General features: G+C 42.4%; 2 protein-coding genes across 4 annotated transcripts; both read right to left on the reverse strand.

The window, feature by feature from the left end:
• Positions 1-214: 214 nt before the first annotated feature.
• On the reverse strand, positions 215-9,792 carry LOC117423358 (galectin-3-binding protein-like). 2 transcript variants are annotated; one of them, XM_034038989.3, is made up of 6 exons: positions 8,510-9,792; positions 5,952-6,044; positions 4,385-4,576; positions 3,743-3,874; positions 3,167-3,437; positions 215-1,802 (listed from the first exon to the last, which is right to left on the reverse strand). In XM_034038989.3, exons 2-6 carry the CDS (start codon positions 6,007-6,009, stop codon positions 737-739), a joined length of 1,719 nt encoding a protein of 572 aa, XP_033894880.3. In that variant the 5' UTR covers positions 6,010-6,044; positions 8,510-9,792; the 3' UTR covers positions 215-736. The 2 variants fall into 2 exon arrangements, with proteins under 2 accessions (XP_033894880.3, XP_033894881.3); XM_034038990.3 differs by lacking the exon at positions 8,510-9,792 and adding an exon at positions 6,747-6,926.
• A 132-nt stretch (positions 9,793-9,924) lies between these two features.
• Positions 9,925-16,992, reverse strand: LOC117423361 (soluble calcium-activated nucleotidase 1-like). Of its 2 annotated transcripts, none has more exons than XM_034038991.3 (4): positions 16,792-16,992; positions 11,969-12,645; positions 11,455-11,658; positions 9,925-11,107 (listed from the first exon to the last, which is right to left on the reverse strand). In XM_034038991.3, exons 2-4 carry the CDS (start codon positions 12,609-12,611, stop codon positions 10,737-10,739), a joined length of 1,218 nt encoding a protein of 405 aa, XP_033894882.1. In that variant the 5' UTR covers positions 12,612-12,645; positions 16,792-16,992; the 3' UTR covers positions 9,925-10,736. The 2 variants fall into 2 exon arrangements, with proteins under 2 accessions (XP_033894882.1, XP_033894883.1); XM_034038992.3 differs by lacking the exon at positions 16,792-16,992 and adding an exon at positions 13,556-13,867.
• Positions 16,993-18,286: the final 1,294 nt, after the last annotated feature.

The raw sequence follows: 18,286 nt of genomic DNA on the forward strand, positions 1-18,286 counted from the left end.
AACAGATTCTAAACCAGAACAAGTCTGGTGTATCAACCCACTGTGGCAATTGCTTCTGCCTGTGCTAGCTAATCTGTAGCCAATGTATTTAGTCACTCACACACCTGCTAGTATAATCGGTCCAGCAGGGACATGAGACAGGGTCTGGTGCAGTCTGAGAAAAAGAGAGCGATTTCAACTGGTATTATTAGCAATGCACAAACAAAAAACACTCTGAGGTTTATAACTAAATCAACAGTTTATTATGTTGGTCAGGATCAAGGATTTTACCAGAGTTCACCACAACTCTGATTACAATGCACAAGAGTAACTTTGCAGACACATGTCTGACCATCATTTAAATCAACGTAGATAAATATGCCAGTTCCAAATACATATATACATCCATAGCACACTATCAGCAATCCTTGCACAAAACAAGACAACAATTATGATTTTTACACAACTTGAACCCCTTTTTATGCTAGCTTAATGTCTAAGGCATTACAGCACTATTATATGATTACAATATATGAACAAACCCTTACTATTGTAGTTCCAGTGAATGCAAGATGAACTGTCTTATTTCCTTCTAGTTTCAGTGGAGCTAATTTAGGCATAAAATTGGTATAATAACATTCTTAATCATACAATCTTAATAAACCTTACCCAGCGAAGCTAAACCCTAGTTAAAGGCCTGTCTAATGTAACTACTACTGGCTCTGTAAGCATGAGTCTCCGTGGAGGAGGGAGACCCTCAGTTGTAGAAGTTGTACTGGGGACGCACTACGAACTTGAAAGTGGTGTATGTGGACAGGCAGGGGAAGGACTGCAGGAGGGTGCTGTTGGAAGGCAGCAGCGCCACATCGTTTTTGAATTCCTGGACGTGAGAGACGTAGGCATCATTGCAGATCAGGAGGACCTTGTTGTCGTAGCGGATGGAAGCGTCAGAAGACTGGCCGGTGAGCGTGGCAACAGGGTAGGAGCTGTACTCACAGCTGTAGCCTCTGTTCCAGCAGCTCTCCCTGGACATGTGGACCCCGACAGACCAGTATAACATCTGGGACTGGAAGAGTAGACTTGGGTGCTTTGGGGTTTGAAACGAACCACTCTGACCGCTTCCGTAGTACCCGTTATTGTACTGGTATTGGTAGTTGTAATTGTTTGTGGTGGCTGTATAGGTGTAGCTCCATGTGGGTGAGGTATAAATCCTCGGGCTGTAGTCTTCTGTCACCCTATCAGTGTGGATCTTGAGCTTCTGATAGGATACAGTGTGGAACTGGAGCCCCTGAAGGATTCTGGCCTGGTAGAGTGCAGGCTGGCTCAGGTAGACCGAGGAGTTGAACTGGATGTCATAGAGCTGCTCAGGAGGGATCATGGGGAAGCGGATCCATCCCAACAACTCCCTCTCCACCTGGAGGTTGGTACTGCCGTTACTGCTGTCAGCGTTCTCCCACTTCACCAGGATCCATCTCTCGAGGGCTTGCAGGAGGAAGATCTCGTCAGGAACCACCAGGTCGGAGCGGGAGAGCAGGGCCCCCAGCACCTCTGCCCCCAGCCTGGACCACACTGAGGAGTTAGCGAGGGCCTCACAGTTCCACGCCAGGTACTGCAGACAGGTCTCCTTCAGCAGGGGGTCCTCAGTGCTTAGGGCGTAGTCGTACAGGGAGACCTGGCTCTCGAAGGAGGGGTCCTGGGGGAGTAGCGAGGAGAAGAGCTGGCCGGCATACTCTTGTAGAGCCTTCACATTGTAATCAGATGCAAGTTTGTGGATGCACTGAGCTGAAGACAAGGTGATGTCTATTTGTTTGGTGTACAGGTACCTGGTGAGGAAAACAATAAGTCATTCTCAGATGGTTTTAACACTGAAACCGCCACGACAGTTATTTTGACGGTTTGAGGTTTTCAAGTTTAAATTACTCTGCATGTCTGAAAGTTATGCGGTTGTCCGTTTATGAATTTTCATAAATACATGTATTAAATACTCTGACCACGGATCACGAAAACAAGGAATTTATAATCCTGCCCACGTAGAACCGCCAAAGCCATCTTTTGGACTGCCTTTTACAATGCATGTTTTTTTTTTTTTAAAATCTTTTACGATGCAGGGTACAAAGATTTTAAAGTTAAACAAACATAGTACCCACACACTTATATATTATGCTCCAAAGTGTTCATATTCTATTATACCCAAGATCAATGTTTCGGTCTGCAAGAGATCTTCATCAGGACAATATTCTATTTTTATATACAAGACTGTTGTTATCTCTACTGGACCTGGCAGCCATCAATTTCTTAATTTTGTATGGAATGCACCGTGAAAAATATCAGTAGGAGAGATTTAATCTTGAAGCTAGCCACAACGCTTCAGCAGAAACATTTAGATCAGAAAACTGCAAAGCAACAGGCTGCTGCAGCTCAACCTGGATTCTGTGCTATGAGTGACACACGCAAGAGAAATCATATGTTACTTTCATTTTAAATTAAAAACTACTTTTGTTTTTACAGTTTTGTATGTACATATCAGATCTGGGATAAATATAGTTATACATATGGTTTGTGAAAGTAATTATTATTTGATAATAATTAAATACAAATTGTAATTAATTTTAAATAATTAAATACAGATTGCGGAAAGTAATTATTATTTGAAAATATTTAAATATGAGTAAAGTAGTTGAAATGCATTAAAATACAAGACAATACAAGACTTGGTACATAATTATACATGTAGGGTAATAATTAGGTTTTAGTTTTTGATTATTCTTTTTTTTTTCCAAATAACTTACATATATTTAAATATTTTCAAATAGTATTTGTTTTCTGCAAAAGAAAAAATCAATATTTGAATATTTAAAAACAAAACTGATTTATTCGAGCATATATATTTAAATATTTCAACTATTTGAAATGGTTGGCGGTTCTACTGTTAAAAGAAATATCAACAGGCAACAACATTAGTTTCATCTGATTCAAAGAGAAATAAGATCTGTGAACCTTTACCAGATGAGTCTGATCCTTATTGCTGCTGTTGTTAATCTCAATGGAAAGTTACAGTGGAGGTAGTTTTTTTAATGCAGCTATTGTGCTTATGTGTGGCTTTTCCCCTCTATGGGAACTGTCTCGGTAAATTAAACCAATGCAAAAACAAAACATAATAACAAATAAAAGCGGAGAGAACCCGTACTTGAGGAAGTCAGTGACGAAGGGTCGGCATTCCTTCACCACCTCCATGGTGAAGTTGTTGAGGTGGGTGAGGTTGAAGAAGGTGGCCTCAGCGTTGAGGGACAGGATAAGTCTGTGTGTGCAGATGGATTCCGCGCTCTCCGGCTCCCCAGCGGACACCACAGTGATGTTGAAATCACAGTCCCGCTGGCTTTCATACAAATCCCCCAGCACCTCAGAGAACTCCGCGCTCCGGTCCAGGGTGTACGTCATTGTGTTATCCAGCATGGTCTCTGGAGCAGGAGAAAAGGTGCATCTATTTATATATTTAAGACATGGATCTCTCAAGGTAGATTTTCCAGAACGTCGCATATAAATCAGTTAGAGCGTTTAATCAGAGCCAGTGTTTTTATGATGCTTTTTAGTGTGATCTTGAATGTGAATCGCAATCTTGGCTTCTTAGGGTCTAAGGCTACAAAAGGAAATGCACTTTAGTTCAGAATATGTGCCTAGGTTCAACAATGGACAGTGTTGTGTGTCTGCTGGCACTGCTGGCTTCTACTCTATAAAGCTCTGTAAAGTATTGGAAAGGCATTACTTGGTTGGCACTTGACCCCAGCGTCCTCCTCGTGTTTGCAGTCGTTGACGTGCCAGCCTTTGGATCTGCACTGGGCCAGCGAAGATTCCGTCCCCTGACAGGAGATGTCATCCAGCATGATGGGGCCTGAGCCTGTCCATACAAAACAGGAGCACAGCGTTTACCCCTGTCTGCCAGGTCCCTCCAGGCTTCCAGATTCACATGCATGAACAGCGTGATCTAGGCACATGTATGTAGCCCGCAATATATATATACCATGGCCGTCCTGCACAGTTACAGCTTACAAAAAGAAACTGCAGTATTACAGCAATGAATTGCAGTATAATTATAACATTCTGTATGGAGTTCTTAGTCATTTTGTCATGCAGTAATTTACAATTCAGATGTAATGCATAATTATTATGGGTATTCATTTAGCAGAACTACAAAAAGGTTAGCATCTTTTGTAAGGGATCTCTTGCATTCACTATGTATCCTGCAATTGTTCTCTACCTGGGCTTTGTATTAAGTGATATATAGGAAAGGTCTCAATCAAACCAGACCAATTTCAAATTGGTTAACACAACGTGTGACATCACTGTTACACCTATGTGCTATAAAAATGAATACAGCAATCCTGATTTAATGATGCGCGTACTGTACCTGGTCCAAACGTCCCTCCCACGACGGCCTCGCTTGCATTCTTAAGCCCCAGTGAGCGACACACCACATGTGCGGCTGCAAGGTCCCAGTTGTCATCGCAGACTGTCCCCCACTCTCCGCTGTAGTAAACCTCCACGCGTCCCTCGTATGGCGTCTGTCCCCCAACCAGCCTCACATTCCCGTTCGTCCATGCTGCAGGAGAATCATTACACATGAGGTCTCCATACTTTACCACCACATGTACTTGGGGAGTTCAAAGACTCCCACTCGGAACTGCCTTCAAGAAGTACTTATAGGCAAGGTATTGATCAGTTCTTTATTGATTATACAAGAGAACAGGACAAAAACATAGTTTATACATATGTATTCAAAAGAACTTTGTAATTGCAATTTAGGACTCTGTAAGAAATAATAACACACTATACAAATGTTACAGGTGGGCTTTTTCTGATAAACTCGCCCCTTCAGGGTGATGTACACGTGGCTTTGTTCCAGTTAAACTGCACAAGCAGTTTAATCAGCCGTTTGTTCCTTTCCATTATGCATCCCTTGTTTATGTGCCCCTTTGAATGGTAAATGAGTGAAAAATCATTGAAAGTCAGTCCCTAAACATTGTGTGATTTTCCTGTGTTGAATGTAAGACTTTTCAAACTCCTGTTTGAGCAGCCCAAACCTGTGAACCATGCAGTTCTGCACGTACACACTTTACACCCACGCTGTTTAAATAAGACCATAACCTTGGGTCCCATCTCTGTTTCTATCTTACTGCTTCCTCATTTCTATTGAAAAACCACAAGCCTGTCTGATAAAACCAGACATGAAACTTCTGCTTAACGATGCAATAGAATCATATAACCCCACCTCCTATCGAAGGGGAGTCAGCCTTGCTACTGGTACGAATTATTGTGCAGCACCTCTTTTGGGTTGGAACCGCACATCCTGTGGGATAATGGCTGCAACTATTGTTTCAGCGCTTGAAAATCACCTGTCCAGACTTGTTCATTTACCTGTAGCTCTGCTGCGCAGAAACACCATCTCTGTCGCCAGGGCAACTCAAACACCGCCCAAGACCTGCAAGTTTGCTTACAGTATTGTTTTACCTTGTTCCTGTTTTGCTGTGTTTCTGAATAACTCTTTTGATTGAAACCATCTGAAGAAGACTGGCTGATTATTTTTAAGAAGAAATCGAACCTTACAAATCTTTGGCACTCGCTTGTATAACAGTACAGATGATACAGTATTGTGTTTACTGGCCTTCTATCACTGGAATACAGAAACCCTGGTCGCTTCTCAACGTTTCTTTCCCTCTCACAGGCTGTGGGATTTTTTGAACAGTTAAGGTAAGCCCCTCTCCCCCTCTCCTCCCCTCCCCCTCCCCCTCCCCCTCCCCCTCCCCTCCCCTCCCCTCTCCCCCTCCCTCTCCCCCCCTCCTCTCCTCTCCCCCTCCCTCTCCCCCCCTCCTCTCCTCTCCCCCCCCCCCTCTCCCCTGCCCCTCTCCCCTCCCCTGCCCCTCTCCCCTCCCCTCTCCTCTCCCCCCTCCTCTCCCCTCCTCTCCCACTCCACACACCTGCACAGAGGTTCACTGTCAGTAGAAGCACAGCACTTCCGACAGTCCAAACTGCCATCTTCACACGTGTGCAAAAGAGTAACTTTATTTATCCTGTAATAAAAGAGGAAGTGAGACTCAACCACAAAAAAACCCCAAAAACAAACCTGTCTAACATGCGCGGTGCTGGGCTGATTCAAGGGTTTAGAATTGACTTCTGAACACTTAAAGCTTTGGTCAATTTGTAGGGTATTCACCATACATTTCCTACCCGCTGTGCTTTTACTCTTTACTGCAGTAAAAGGGCATTCAGGTTGTTCACACAGTGACACTTTAGTATCTCAAGTCTGCCATATATTTGCAGTGGAAACTCTTTTGTTTGTGAACTGGGGGAGTCATCCTTTTTTAAAAAGGATTTTTGTCATTAAATATGGATTAAAAAAAACAAAAAGTTTAACGGAAATGCTGATGATAGCCCAAACAACTAAAGAGGCACTACCGTAATACCTACAGTACCTTTCTGACCGAATCTTTTTCCCTTACAGCATGTGTTATTCTGCAGCATTTCAGACGCTAATATTACTAATATAGTTTATCATTTTATTACAGTTTGACTCCCTTTTACAAGAGCACTCCATTGTACCTGTTGCAACAGTAAAGTGCATTTTAAAGAAAATGACACATTTTTCCTTTTAAATTGGGGTTTTATTGTTCTGAAATAAAATATTTAACCATTTAAACATTTATAGTAGCAACACCTGGTAAGAGCACCCGCCGCTTATGAGCACCATTTTCCGGGGGGGACACTTTGCTTACCATTACAAATCCACTCGGTAACAGCAACATTGATGTCGTTGTGACGTCACACCCTCAGCAGTTGCACATATCCACATACCATAAAACTTCCATCAATCGCCCACGACTGCACGCAAAGGTCTGCACAGTGGGCTTAGCAGTTTGTTTTACAAGGCGAATTCGTTCTCGGCTTGATTATTCCTGCGTTTATTTCCCGCAATGTGTAAAAAAAAAAAAATAATAACCTGTTTGCTTTGACGTAACTAGAAGAAAATACAGCTGTATAAGGATCATAGAAAAGAACAGAAGCTTGCTGATTGCTATTATATAATATCTATTTGTGTAGTTGGACATTGTCTCCTTCATAATGACAATAATATTTGATCTGTAAACATGTAACCTACATTTAAAAGAGTAAAGAAAATAAATTCACCGGTAGAGGACGAGTTTGATTTTTTTTTTTTTTTTTTTTAGAAATGTTTTAGAAATTGGCTTAGCTACAAATATACTTGAAATGAATGTAGAAAAAGCAGTCTGCCTTTGTTTATGCGCCACTCCCCATAACAGGAACCACCGCTTAGCAAAGGGCCCCATTTTTTTTCTTTTTCTTTTAACACACATTTTCCTTGTATTACATGTAAATACTGTTCAGAAACATCAAGCGTTCACGTCCAGCGGTCTGAATAAAATACATTATACATAATAAATAACATTGGGCTCCTAATTTCGCTGTGGATATTTATAGCGGGGCAGATCCTAAACAATAATAATTTCATTTTTGCTCAGCCCAACACTGATTTCAGGGTCATAACAGCTGGTGAACATGCCAACGAATGTATTATAGTTGAATAAGTAACAGTGTATTTAAGGGGTTCAAAGTCGTTGTCGATCTGTGCAGATTTAGCGTAGGCTTCAGTTTTTTTTTTTCTGGTTTTATTCTGAAATGTATTTAGCACATCCCCCTGCAGTTTAATTTTCTGTCAGATTCACTTAGTCTTTCATAATAACTTCAAACTGTGTATTATACCTGTATAAGCGCTAGTTATATCGGCTACTTGTAGCTATTGTCAAAGTTTGTTCCAGTATCACAGAAGGGCATCTAGTCTGCTGTATCACCTGCGTGCGAAACATGCTTTCACTTGTCAAAATACAGGTGAAAGCAGAAACCCTTCAGTTTCGACAGAGGACTCGGGATCGCTGCAAACAAAACCACATTTATTGGTAAACGACATTATTTACAATTACGGAGGATATAGCCGCTACTCCGTAACTGTTTTGTTTTGTTTTATTTAGGCAATTACAAGTTATTAATAAAATAGAATTTAAAATTATTATTATTATTTAAACGGCAATGAAAAACACCCGTTTATGAGTCAAGGAAACTAAAGGAAACTGATCATTGTGAATGCAGTAAGGTGAGTAATAGACTGACTCCATTGCGATTTAGCAGTTGGTTCAAACAATTTAACAACAATGCTGGATTGTAAATAAATATAACACTTATAAAATAGAATCCAGAATAATTTTTATGCTGGGTTGTTTTTTGGATAATAATAATAATAATAATAATAATAATAATAATAATAATAATAATAATAATAATAATAATAATAGCATCTGTAATAAAACAAACGATATGTATGCATATTTTATCAATTAAATATGTTATTTAATCTCAAAATTAATCTTGATTATTTTTAAAAAATATATTTGATATATATATATATATTTTTTTTAAACTCCCCAACAGTTTGGAATTTCAAGTGCAGATTTCATCATTTTACCTGCGTTTCGCTTCAGTCTTCCTGCGCAGTGTCGCAGAGCCTGTCTTAGTTGGACTGGCTTTGTTACAGCCAGGGCCAGCCTAGTTAACCAGCAGGTGCCGCCAATTCCAGCTACCTCATGCTCTGATTGGTCAGTTCATTCACAGTTTCACTTTCCTGGAAATCACATGACCTGGTATTTCTACAACAACAGTTCTGCAGAAACAAGACCCAACTTGATTTCTTTTGTTTCTTTACAAAACATTCTTTCTATTCAAGGACTCTGTATTGATTCCCCCCATGCTATAAATCAGCTGCTATTCTCCTCTCTTAGGATACACAACTGGGCTACCATTTCTCCTTAATACAGGTCCATTGCATTGCCATTGTAGTTCCACTATCTGTCTGCTTTGCTGTTAGGTAGAGGCTGACATAGGGGTGTCTAATCACAGTCCTGGAGGGCTATTCCACTCCAGGTTTTACAGGTAAAACAAGTCCATGAACTACTTCAGTGTCTAGATGGATGTTTAATTGGTACAGTTAATCAACGTAGAACAGGGTTAGAACAAAGACCAGGACTAGAACAAAACAACTTTGGTTCCAGGTTTCACCCCCATCCAAAGTTGGCGACCCTACCGCAGTTCCTCTCCTCTCCTCTCTGTGCAATTCTTCATTTTTCAAAGGGACTTCTGTATAGTGACGATCCCTTTCAACACCCTGTAAGTGAGCCAGGGTGTGGTACTTAGTTCCAATTCTTCTGTTAGTAATTCACTTGACTTCCTGTTAACCCGAACCACGCTTCGCACATTCCAGGGGCGGTCATATTGAAGACATAACCACTGCCTGCACTGGGTTTAACTGTACTTAGTACTTCAAGGACGGACTAACCCTTCCTCCAGTTCGAAACACAGGAGTCCCACACAGTACGAGAAAGCATGGAGTTGAAGGGGTTCTTCAAAACAGTTATAAACCCTGAAAATGTACTTTGTTCTGAAAGGGTTAAAATCCATCAAACAAGTGTATTCAACATTGCAGAGGATTATGCTCAATAGAGAATAAAGCACTTTGTCTTGTCGCTTACTTCTCTTTTGATCACTTTCTTGTTTGACGTCTCTCATTTCCACTGAAGAGGAGCAGGCTATGTGTTTTTAAACCTTCCGTTGAGACAGCGGAGATCAATGGTGACACCCAGTGGCCAAGTGTTACAACCGGGCTATATCACTCTTCAGATTAGATACCCTGCACACGCTGTTTGGTAAATCCACGGAGACTAAATATGGAAAAATAGGGGTTTTGCAAACAGGTTTGGAAGGCAAGTCCACATGCAAATTTCTTATGAATCATTAAGAAGCAGCTACGACGAGAACATCATTCCAGTCCAAAACACTAACCAACATCCCCACAATAACAACAACAACAATAAAAGAGAAAGAGAATAAAAGTGAGAGCCCGCTGGAGCTAAAACTTTATTAAAAGGGGATAAGAGAAATTAATTTCAGTTGTCAGGAAATGACCTTCGTGACATGTGACTGCCCTTCACATTATAATCCATCAGTCTGAATGTACATACCTGCCACAGTGCTTAAACTACAGAATGTTTCAAAGCAGCGGGCTCTGCTGAATAAACCTGTGCTGCTCCTGCCTCCCTGAGTACGGCAATCCAGAGAGTAACACCAGGGAGACATATCCCAGGAAGTTACGGCATGTTACCGTTAGCTTGTAAAGCACCTTGGGAGGCTTGTTCACAAGGGACTCAAACAAAACTGCTACAGTATGTTATTACCAAGCAGCAATGGTAATATGTGCAAAATATATGGGGAGGGAGTGTGGATCAGTGGCCAACATGACAGTGAAACATTTAAGAGCAGCTGTTCAGGTACGTGTTCAAGGTAAGAGACTGACTGCAGAGAGAGGAACCAGATGTGCCATCCCAGTTCAGCAATTAAATAAACAACCCAACAACAGATCAGCTAAATAACTACACGCAGCAGCAATATTACAAGCAGGTTCCAAACTGGCGACGAGGTGACGGAAATCCATGTTTTAAAAAAAAAAAAAAAAAAAAGGAAGATATATATATATATAAAGAAATTCTACAATAATAAAAAGTGTTGCAAAAGCAGTTGAGTCTTTGATGTTTCAATGGTTGCGAAAATCCCTCCACCACTCAGAATGGGTATGAGATAAACAGTTTTTGATGTACATTTATATAAAAACACACACACACACACACAAAACCCCAGAATCTTTAAATGAACTCCAGCCCTTCGTACTTGACGTCTCCGATCTTGGTCTCGGGCAGCAGGATTCGCCCGTCCAGCGTGAATGCCAGGATGTAGGTGGCCACTTTCCCGTCGTCCTCCTCGGACTTGAGCGCCAGGATGATCTGGTCGTCAGTGTCGGGGATGAACTTGAAGGAGGAGAAGCCGTGGGTGGGGTGGAGCTCCCCCACGCGGCTCAGCGCGATGTCCTGGAAGTCCTGAGAGCACCGCAGGACCAGGTTGGTGGCGCGCCGCTCGTCGGCCTTCTCCTCGTAGTGCTCGGAGCTGGCGCGCCGCGGCAGGAAGAACCAGCGCTGCAGAGTGTCGCTCCAGGCTCCAGACTCGTGGATCAGGTAGCCTTGAGGGAGAGAACAGGCTTAGGCTCCCAAAATTACATTTGCCTTTTATTCCCTCGCACATTGGTATTTGTTACTTTTTAGTGTAATTGTAATTATAATTACCGCAGCACTGTAATTGCCTGCTGTGCTCCCTATTTGCTGTATTTTTCACCATTAAGATGCTCTGTCACTTGCTAAAGATCCTCCCTCTGTTAAACAGCTTGCTCTTCTCAGTGCACTCTGTTCCTTTGGTTTGGTGGTTGTAAGAAAGAGACTTACACTGTAATTTGAAGAACTGACAGTTTGCGATTTCCTGCTAACACCGCTAACCCAAGCAATCGCACCCACATTCAAAACAGAGTCTAACCTGGGGACTGGATGCCCGCTGCTGCTCGCAGGGCGTTGTACTGGGTTACCCAGCTCTCGTGCTCTACGTTGCCCTGGAAACCCACCACCTTCACCCACTGGGGGTTATCGTTCACCACCTCCCCAGTGGTGGTGGTCCACTGCTTCCCCAGGCCGCCCACGTACAGGTGTTCATCCTTCACTGCAAGCCACTCCGCCTTGAACCCTGGGAGCACAACACCACGCTTGTCATTAAAACAGGGAAGATACTACATTTTTTATATTGCTAAGTGGGAGACCCACTCACTATGATTAAATTAAACAGAATGCTGCACAATCTTTACTATAAACATAAATAGTTAAACCTCTAAGCCAGCGGTGTCTGAGAAATGTCTAAGCTCACAGTAAGCAATCTCCAAATTCCTGCCATGTCACAAGAGGCTTGATCAATCAGCTTCCAAGCGTGAGGATGCTATCAACCACTAGATGGAGACTCGTCACAAAACCAGAACAGAAACACACTCCTGAGTACTGACCCTTGGAGACGGTGCCATCCCCATCGGGCAGGATGACCCAGGGCACGGCCTTGTTGCCCTCGATGCGGTACACCACCCCGGTGCGATCGTCCACGCTGTACAGCCGCCCGTTGAAGGCAATGAGCTCCGACAGCTCCATGCCACGGCCCTTCTCAGCCAGGTGGGACTCCAGCACGGTGTCCTCGCTGTCCCACTCCAGCGTCAGGGCGTCCCCGCTCTCCGACACTACCACGTGGCCCTTCTTCAGCAGGCTGAACCAGGTGTGCTGCTGCTCCTTGCTGCGGGAGTCCGTGTCGAGGTCCGCGATGACGCCGATGCGGTACCGCACCCCCTGCGGGGTCCGCTCGGCCGGGCTCAGCGGGTACGTGTCATTGTAGCGCTCCCTCGCCACCCTGCTCATCAGCCCGTTGTGGGGGCTGTCGGGCTGGGTCCTGGTGCCCCCCCCAGAGCGCTGCAGCTGCAGCAGGAGGAGGAGCAGGGTGAGCAGCACGGACACCCCCACGATGGCCCTCCACTTGAGGCGGAAGCGCGGGTCCGAGGCGTTAGTCATGGAGGCAAGGACGGGAAGGCTGCCAATGGAAATGCGCAAGGGGTTCATGGGCTTGTTCCTCTGCGGAGCGACATAGCCGGGGCCAACGGTCATCAGAGTCAGCAGGCTTGAAGAGCGGGAGAGAGATCTGGAGGGGAAACAATGAAGGAAAAGGACTTAGACGGTTTACTCCCCCCACCCAACTCAACATTTCACTCCCATCCTTGGATGGATATGCCAGCGTTTAAAAATGCACGGATTTTAAGGACCTTTTCATGCACAACATTTTTTAAATTGCTGGGGGGAAAAAAAGTCATCCTCATATGAGGACATCATGCATTTGTGTCTTCCATATGTGCCTACATAAAGATTAGAAGAGAGTTTTATTCAAACACTGTTTAACCTGAGAGAATGTTTCTAAACCCAAACTCCTCCACGTAATCCTTGAAATAACTTTTCCCCCGGCGATCACCAGCATTGTGACAGGCAGGGATCACTACAGGTATCACTGGTTTCACAAAACCAGACTGGTGCTAATCTTGGTCTATCTAATGTTCATTTAGGCAAGGTATTCCAAGAGTAGTACTAATCTGGTTCTGTGAATCACCTTTCATCAGTGCAGTCATGGCAATACTAACAAACAATGCTACAAGTTAGTTTCAGGCAAGCATTTCAACATACATGGACTGATTAATACTTCCATGTGTTATTTACCCAGCACAATGTTTAATGAAGTACAGTATAAATCACTAAACTATGCCACCATGACACAAACCACACAATAAGCAAAAGGTTCCAACCAGCTGCATATAGACTAGTTAAGCAAGAAGAGGAATATTTTTGCCTTAATGCATCACAGGCCCTATATACAGAAATATCCATGCAAGAACAATCAATTTATTACAAATGTAGTAAATGTATTGCTTTACAAGTTTCTAAGAGTACATTGACACACACATTTCAAACTCTGCTTGGTAACCCTGTCACACACACACAGACGACCTGAAACAAATCAACACAAACTGTATATACAGATCATTACAAATCCATATCCTTACCTTTCGTTTTTATAAAGCTGAAAGAACTTGCTGCCAAATATGTATAAAATACATGCCTCTTTCTCAATTTGTACGTCTCCAAACAGCCACACAGTTCACAGACCTGGATTTATATTTTGTCATGTAATTAAATAATAAAATTCTTTACGTTATGTAATAACTGTGAAGCTTTCTCCCTATTCACTGAAGCAGCCAGGACAGGTGTACTAGAACAGAACAGTGAATTAATTCAACTGCTTTATTAGAAGTTGTGAATCTCCCTCTCTGTGTTGGGCTGTACGTACCTGCACGACACAACTCACAAGTCCTGGTCTAACTGAATGTCAGGATGCAGACGTGGAGGTTGGGAGTGGCTTTACTCAGATATTCAGATCTGGGGGTGCAGTCTGCTCAACAGGTCAAGCAGGAACTATCAGTAAACAGCACACCTGTTACTAGGGGCTGGTCTGCCCGGATTGGTGTGTGTGTGAATAGATTTTAAAAAAAAGAAACTTTACACTGCATTAGGGATTTAAATAAATAATGCTGCTTTTCTCTATTTAATCAAGTGATGCTCTTTGTTTATTTATGAAACTAGCTTAAATAACCTCAGCCCACAATGCCAAATAATGAACATAGCAAATTGGCAGATGCTGTACGCAGTTCCTTCAAATCACAAGCACCACATATTAGGATATTAAACAAATTAAACGTTAGGGGACAATGAGGACGATAAAATATTACTTAACATTATTAATGCATTTAAAGAGGTTAGACCTCAGCCATTAAAAACAATGTTTATTAGCACTTGCAACATTATTTTTGTCACCTAAACTACACAGCTGTCAATTTAAATAAAAATTGTGATGAAAAAAAAGAATAGCTGCCAAAAACCATCCCATTAATAAGCAAAGCAGCAATACACCTGCCAATGCAAGTTATGAAAAATGATTTGAATGCATGTACCAGAAGGGCGAACATTTGTTTCACAAATGATTTATTTTAAACTACTGGCGAGGACCGACAGAAGCGTTCACTGTGTAAACACTTAGAAAAAAAGAAATAAAAATAAAAATCCTTCCCCCTCCCCCGGGCTGTGGTTAGAGCGCGCCTGTGACTCCTGACAAAGCCTGGAGATCTATACATGTTTGTCTTTGCACAGTTCAATGTCCAGGCCCTCAACACTCCTTACAACTGCACACCCCGACTGAACAGAGCTCCTTTCTTCAGACAGCACAGCAGGAAAGGGGCGGGGTCAGGAAACTTATACAAACAGGCGACGCCCCCTTCTAGGAGAAGGACCCACACGGAAAGCTGCAATTCCAAACTTCACTGGGGCTTTCTATCCCGCAGCCTCCTGCTTTGCACCTCGACTCTGCACCAGAAAACGCTAACAGAATCGTCTTGAATCTGAATTGAAATCGGAAGCAGGAACTGCTTCTAAAACTTGCATTTCTACTGTACGATGTTATCTCTGCATCAGGTCTCCCATCGGGCACATATAAAGGAATGGATTAACCCAAAACAGCATTTGGGAGATCAACAAGAGAAGTAATAAAGAAAGATATAAATACAACTACCATACTGTGTGCTTCTTTCACATGTTTTTTTTTTAGAAGGAAGTGATGCCAATACATAAGGAAAGATTTACAGAGCTCAATAAGCTTTTAAGAGATGTTTTAAGAAACTGGCTGAAAGTGGTGCTATAGTTAGTTGCAGGACAATCAGGATCTTAAATCCTTGGTTACAACACCTTTTATCTCTAGAGCGGAAAATGCACACTATTAAACATGTTTTAGAACCTGCTGCGTGACACCAGACCTACAAAACGAGCCAGCGGGGCCTTGGCAGCACAGGTCTTAAAGGAAGTCCTCGATATTACAGGATCCCCCCTCGCATTTACAATCCCAGTTTGCCTTAGTGAATGCACACATGGTAACAATTCTGTTTGGGCTTTCCTTTTTCTCCCAGTACCTTTGGCTCCAGGCATGCTTCCCAGCACAGGACCAGTAGCAGCGTGACTCACTTTTGTTTTTTCAACCGTTCATACGAATTTAATTGAATACATTTTTCCACAAGCTTTACAGAAAACCAGCAGGCTGCCGAGACTGCTGTATTTCAGGTCCAACAGGCAGTTAAATAGGGTTTTAACCCCAGTGCTGAACTGTAGGTGTAACCAAGACCAACCAGGTTAAAGATTAGATTTTTGTCCGATTAAGAAATTGTGAAGTAGCTATAAAAATGTTCACTGCAGTGAGTAAAAGTCCAGAAAAACACTACCTGCAACAACCTGCTGATTGCTTTTAGCACAGTCTACCTCTGGACTTCCACCTTTAGGACGGTAGTGCTGGAGACTGAATCAACATTCACCAGGCAATGCCAGCTCCTATTGGATAGCTGTCACTATCTGGACACCAGAGAGTCTCTGAATACAGTTATTCAAGACGAAAGAGGGGGGTGGGGGCTGCATGTCACAACTCTACTGAATCTGTCTCCCTCCAGTATAGCCCCTTGTTTATTGTTTTCACAGTACATGACCCCATCTGCAGAGCAGAAACAGGGCTGCAACTTTGTTATTTTTCCAGGGCTGGTAATAAGACTCCCGTTGTACTACGAGTTTAAGAAGACACATCTGAGTTACCTATACACTGCGGCTAAGCAAGCTCGTGGTAAAACCGGGAATGGGTGAAACTGCTGCGCAATAGGAGTCTTATTCCCATCCCGATCGCCTATGTGTAACATGGCCTTGTATGCTTACAGTATGGTCAGTTTGAAACCAGCTCCCCTTCGACATACGTCGTGTACATATTACACGACATACATTTTAAACTTGTTTTTTTTTTTAATGTTGGCGTGTATTATTTAACTAAAAGCTTCTTTCCAAACAAACATCTCTGTGCTTTTTGCTTTTGACCACAACTTGTACCGCTAAGTTTACACATTACTTGTAAGTAAAACATGTTACGTTTGTTAAAATCTGACCACTCCATTTACCCGCTTTGTTTTATTCAAAGCATTTGTTTGCACTACCAGCGGATTGTTAATAATTAATTTTTTAAATAATTTAAAATACTAGCTTCGGAACCAAATTACAGGGCAATTTTATGGGAGTAGAGCAAATATACGCTAACCTGCAGCTGCTAGATTCCTCTCACACTTTCCACACTGCTGCAACATTGGCTACACGCATAATAATTATGCATACCATCGCCAAATAATTTGAATGAGTAGCACGAATAATTCAAACCCGTACTTACAGTGTGGTGCTGCTCTGCCAGCAGCTCCGGCTTTACGATTTGAAGCGAGCCCTGCAGTAAGACGAAGACGGTGTATTAAATACTATTAGTTGCGGCAGCCATCTCCATCTCTACACACTGACCACTTCCTTCTCGTAGCTTCGGCAGCCCGGCACCGCCCACCTTACGTATTCTGCGTAACATGCGTGTCTCTTGCAAAGATACTGTATTGCGTTTTCTACCAGTATCGACGAAGATCCTCGGCATATCTTTTGGGACGTTGTGCTCATCAAGCACCAGACATTTAACACGAGTTGGAATAAACTAACCGACTGCAAAAGAGTTTAAAGGAATGTGGATCACACAGAGATGTCATTTGGAGTTTGCTTCTGCTTTCCTACAGAGCTGGATGAGATTCAGATCAGTTTTAGTCTTCCCTAAACGTTTCTGTTTTGATTAAACTTTGCATGCAGCACGTTTGTTAAAGTTTGTTGCACATGCAATACGCCTCATGTCATTTGAAATGAAAGCACCCACGGACGTCATGTATTGGACCCTGTTTAGTGTAATCCCCTTATCTTCTAAAATCACATGCTTTTCGACTCATTTTTTAAACATCTACTGAGAATATTCATTTGCTCAGCAACAATAAATAAATAAATACAAAATAACCAGCAACTGGCATTCAATATGTTAACAGTAATTTCCAGTCGTTTATTTGTAGTCATTTTAAAGCACCAGCATTTATATTTGTGATTGGTGTAAACAATTCAGTTTTCTGCTCATTAAAAAAAAAAAAGTAAACTGCAGTATTACTCTATTGTAGTATTCTTTAGCATTTGAAATGTTTATTGCACTTCAGGCTTACTGTGGATGTTTTGCACGATCATTAAGCTACTCAATTACAGCGTATAAAACACAGTACTGTAAGGCTTGTTTGTTGGGGTCTAAACTACATACCAGCAACCCCTTATGTGCTTCTGAGTGACCAGCTAAGAAGTGGGATTGTAACAAACATTTACCAGCGTCTCACTGGGGACCTAGCAGACAGTGTTTACAACAAAGAGGGTTATTTAGGAGTGCAGAGAACAAACAGCTGACTTTAAAACATTATAGACCAGTGGGTTTTAACTGCAGTATAAAAGTTGAATAAAGATGAAAGTGACACAACACGGCTGAGTTGTGAGGTTTGTTGACACACAATATCCGAGCAATGTCATTGTACAGGTGTGTAATCCTCCTGCCACGCGTTCCCGGTCACAAACACAGGCAACATATTACACATCGCGTCACACAGGCTACATATTACACATCACATCACATCACACAGGCTACATACTACACATCACGTCACACAGGCTACATATTACACATCGCGTCCAGCATGTCAGACCTGACACAGAACCGTTTCTGGAATTTCTGTGTTACAGTTTCTGGTGTCCCGTCTGGGTATGGCTTCAAGGGTGTTTTCCTTTAAGGCCCATGTTGAAAGCATCGCCACTCTATGTGTTTTCTG

Source organism: Acipenser ruthenus, chromosome 17 (genome assembly GCF_902713425.1).
Source record: "Acipenser ruthenus chromosome 17, fAciRut3.2 maternal haplotype, whole genome shotgun sequence".
Taxonomy (NCBI): domain Eukaryota; kingdom Metazoa; phylum Chordata; class Actinopteri; order Acipenseriformes; family Acipenseridae; genus Acipenser; species Acipenser ruthenus.

Coding starts and splice junctions, on each gene's coding strand:
- LOC117423358 (XM_034038989.3), bottom strand. CDS start 6,009: ATGGCAGTTTGGACTGTCGGAAGTGCTGTGCTTCTACTGACAGTGAAC. Junction 4,577..5,951: donor GACAGTGAACCTCTGTGCAG/GTGTGTGGAGTG, acceptor ATTCTCCTGCAG/CATGGACGAACGGGAATGTG. Junction 3,438..3,742: donor TGGGGTCAAGTGCCAACCAA/GTAATGCCTTTC, acceptor CTCCTGCTCCAG/AGACCATGCTGGATAACACA.
- LOC117423361 (XM_034038991.3), bottom strand. CDS start 12,611: ATGACCGTTGGCCCCGGCTATGTCGCTCCGCAGAGGAACAAGCCCATG. Junction 11,659..11,968: donor GGATGGCACCGTCTCCAAGG/GTCAGTACTCAG, acceptor TTGTGCTCCCAG/GGTTCAAGGCGGAGTGGCTT. Junction 11,108..11,454: donor AGCGGGCATCCAGTCCCCAG/GTTAGACTCTGT, acceptor CTCTCCCTCAAG/GCTACCTGATCCACGAGTCT.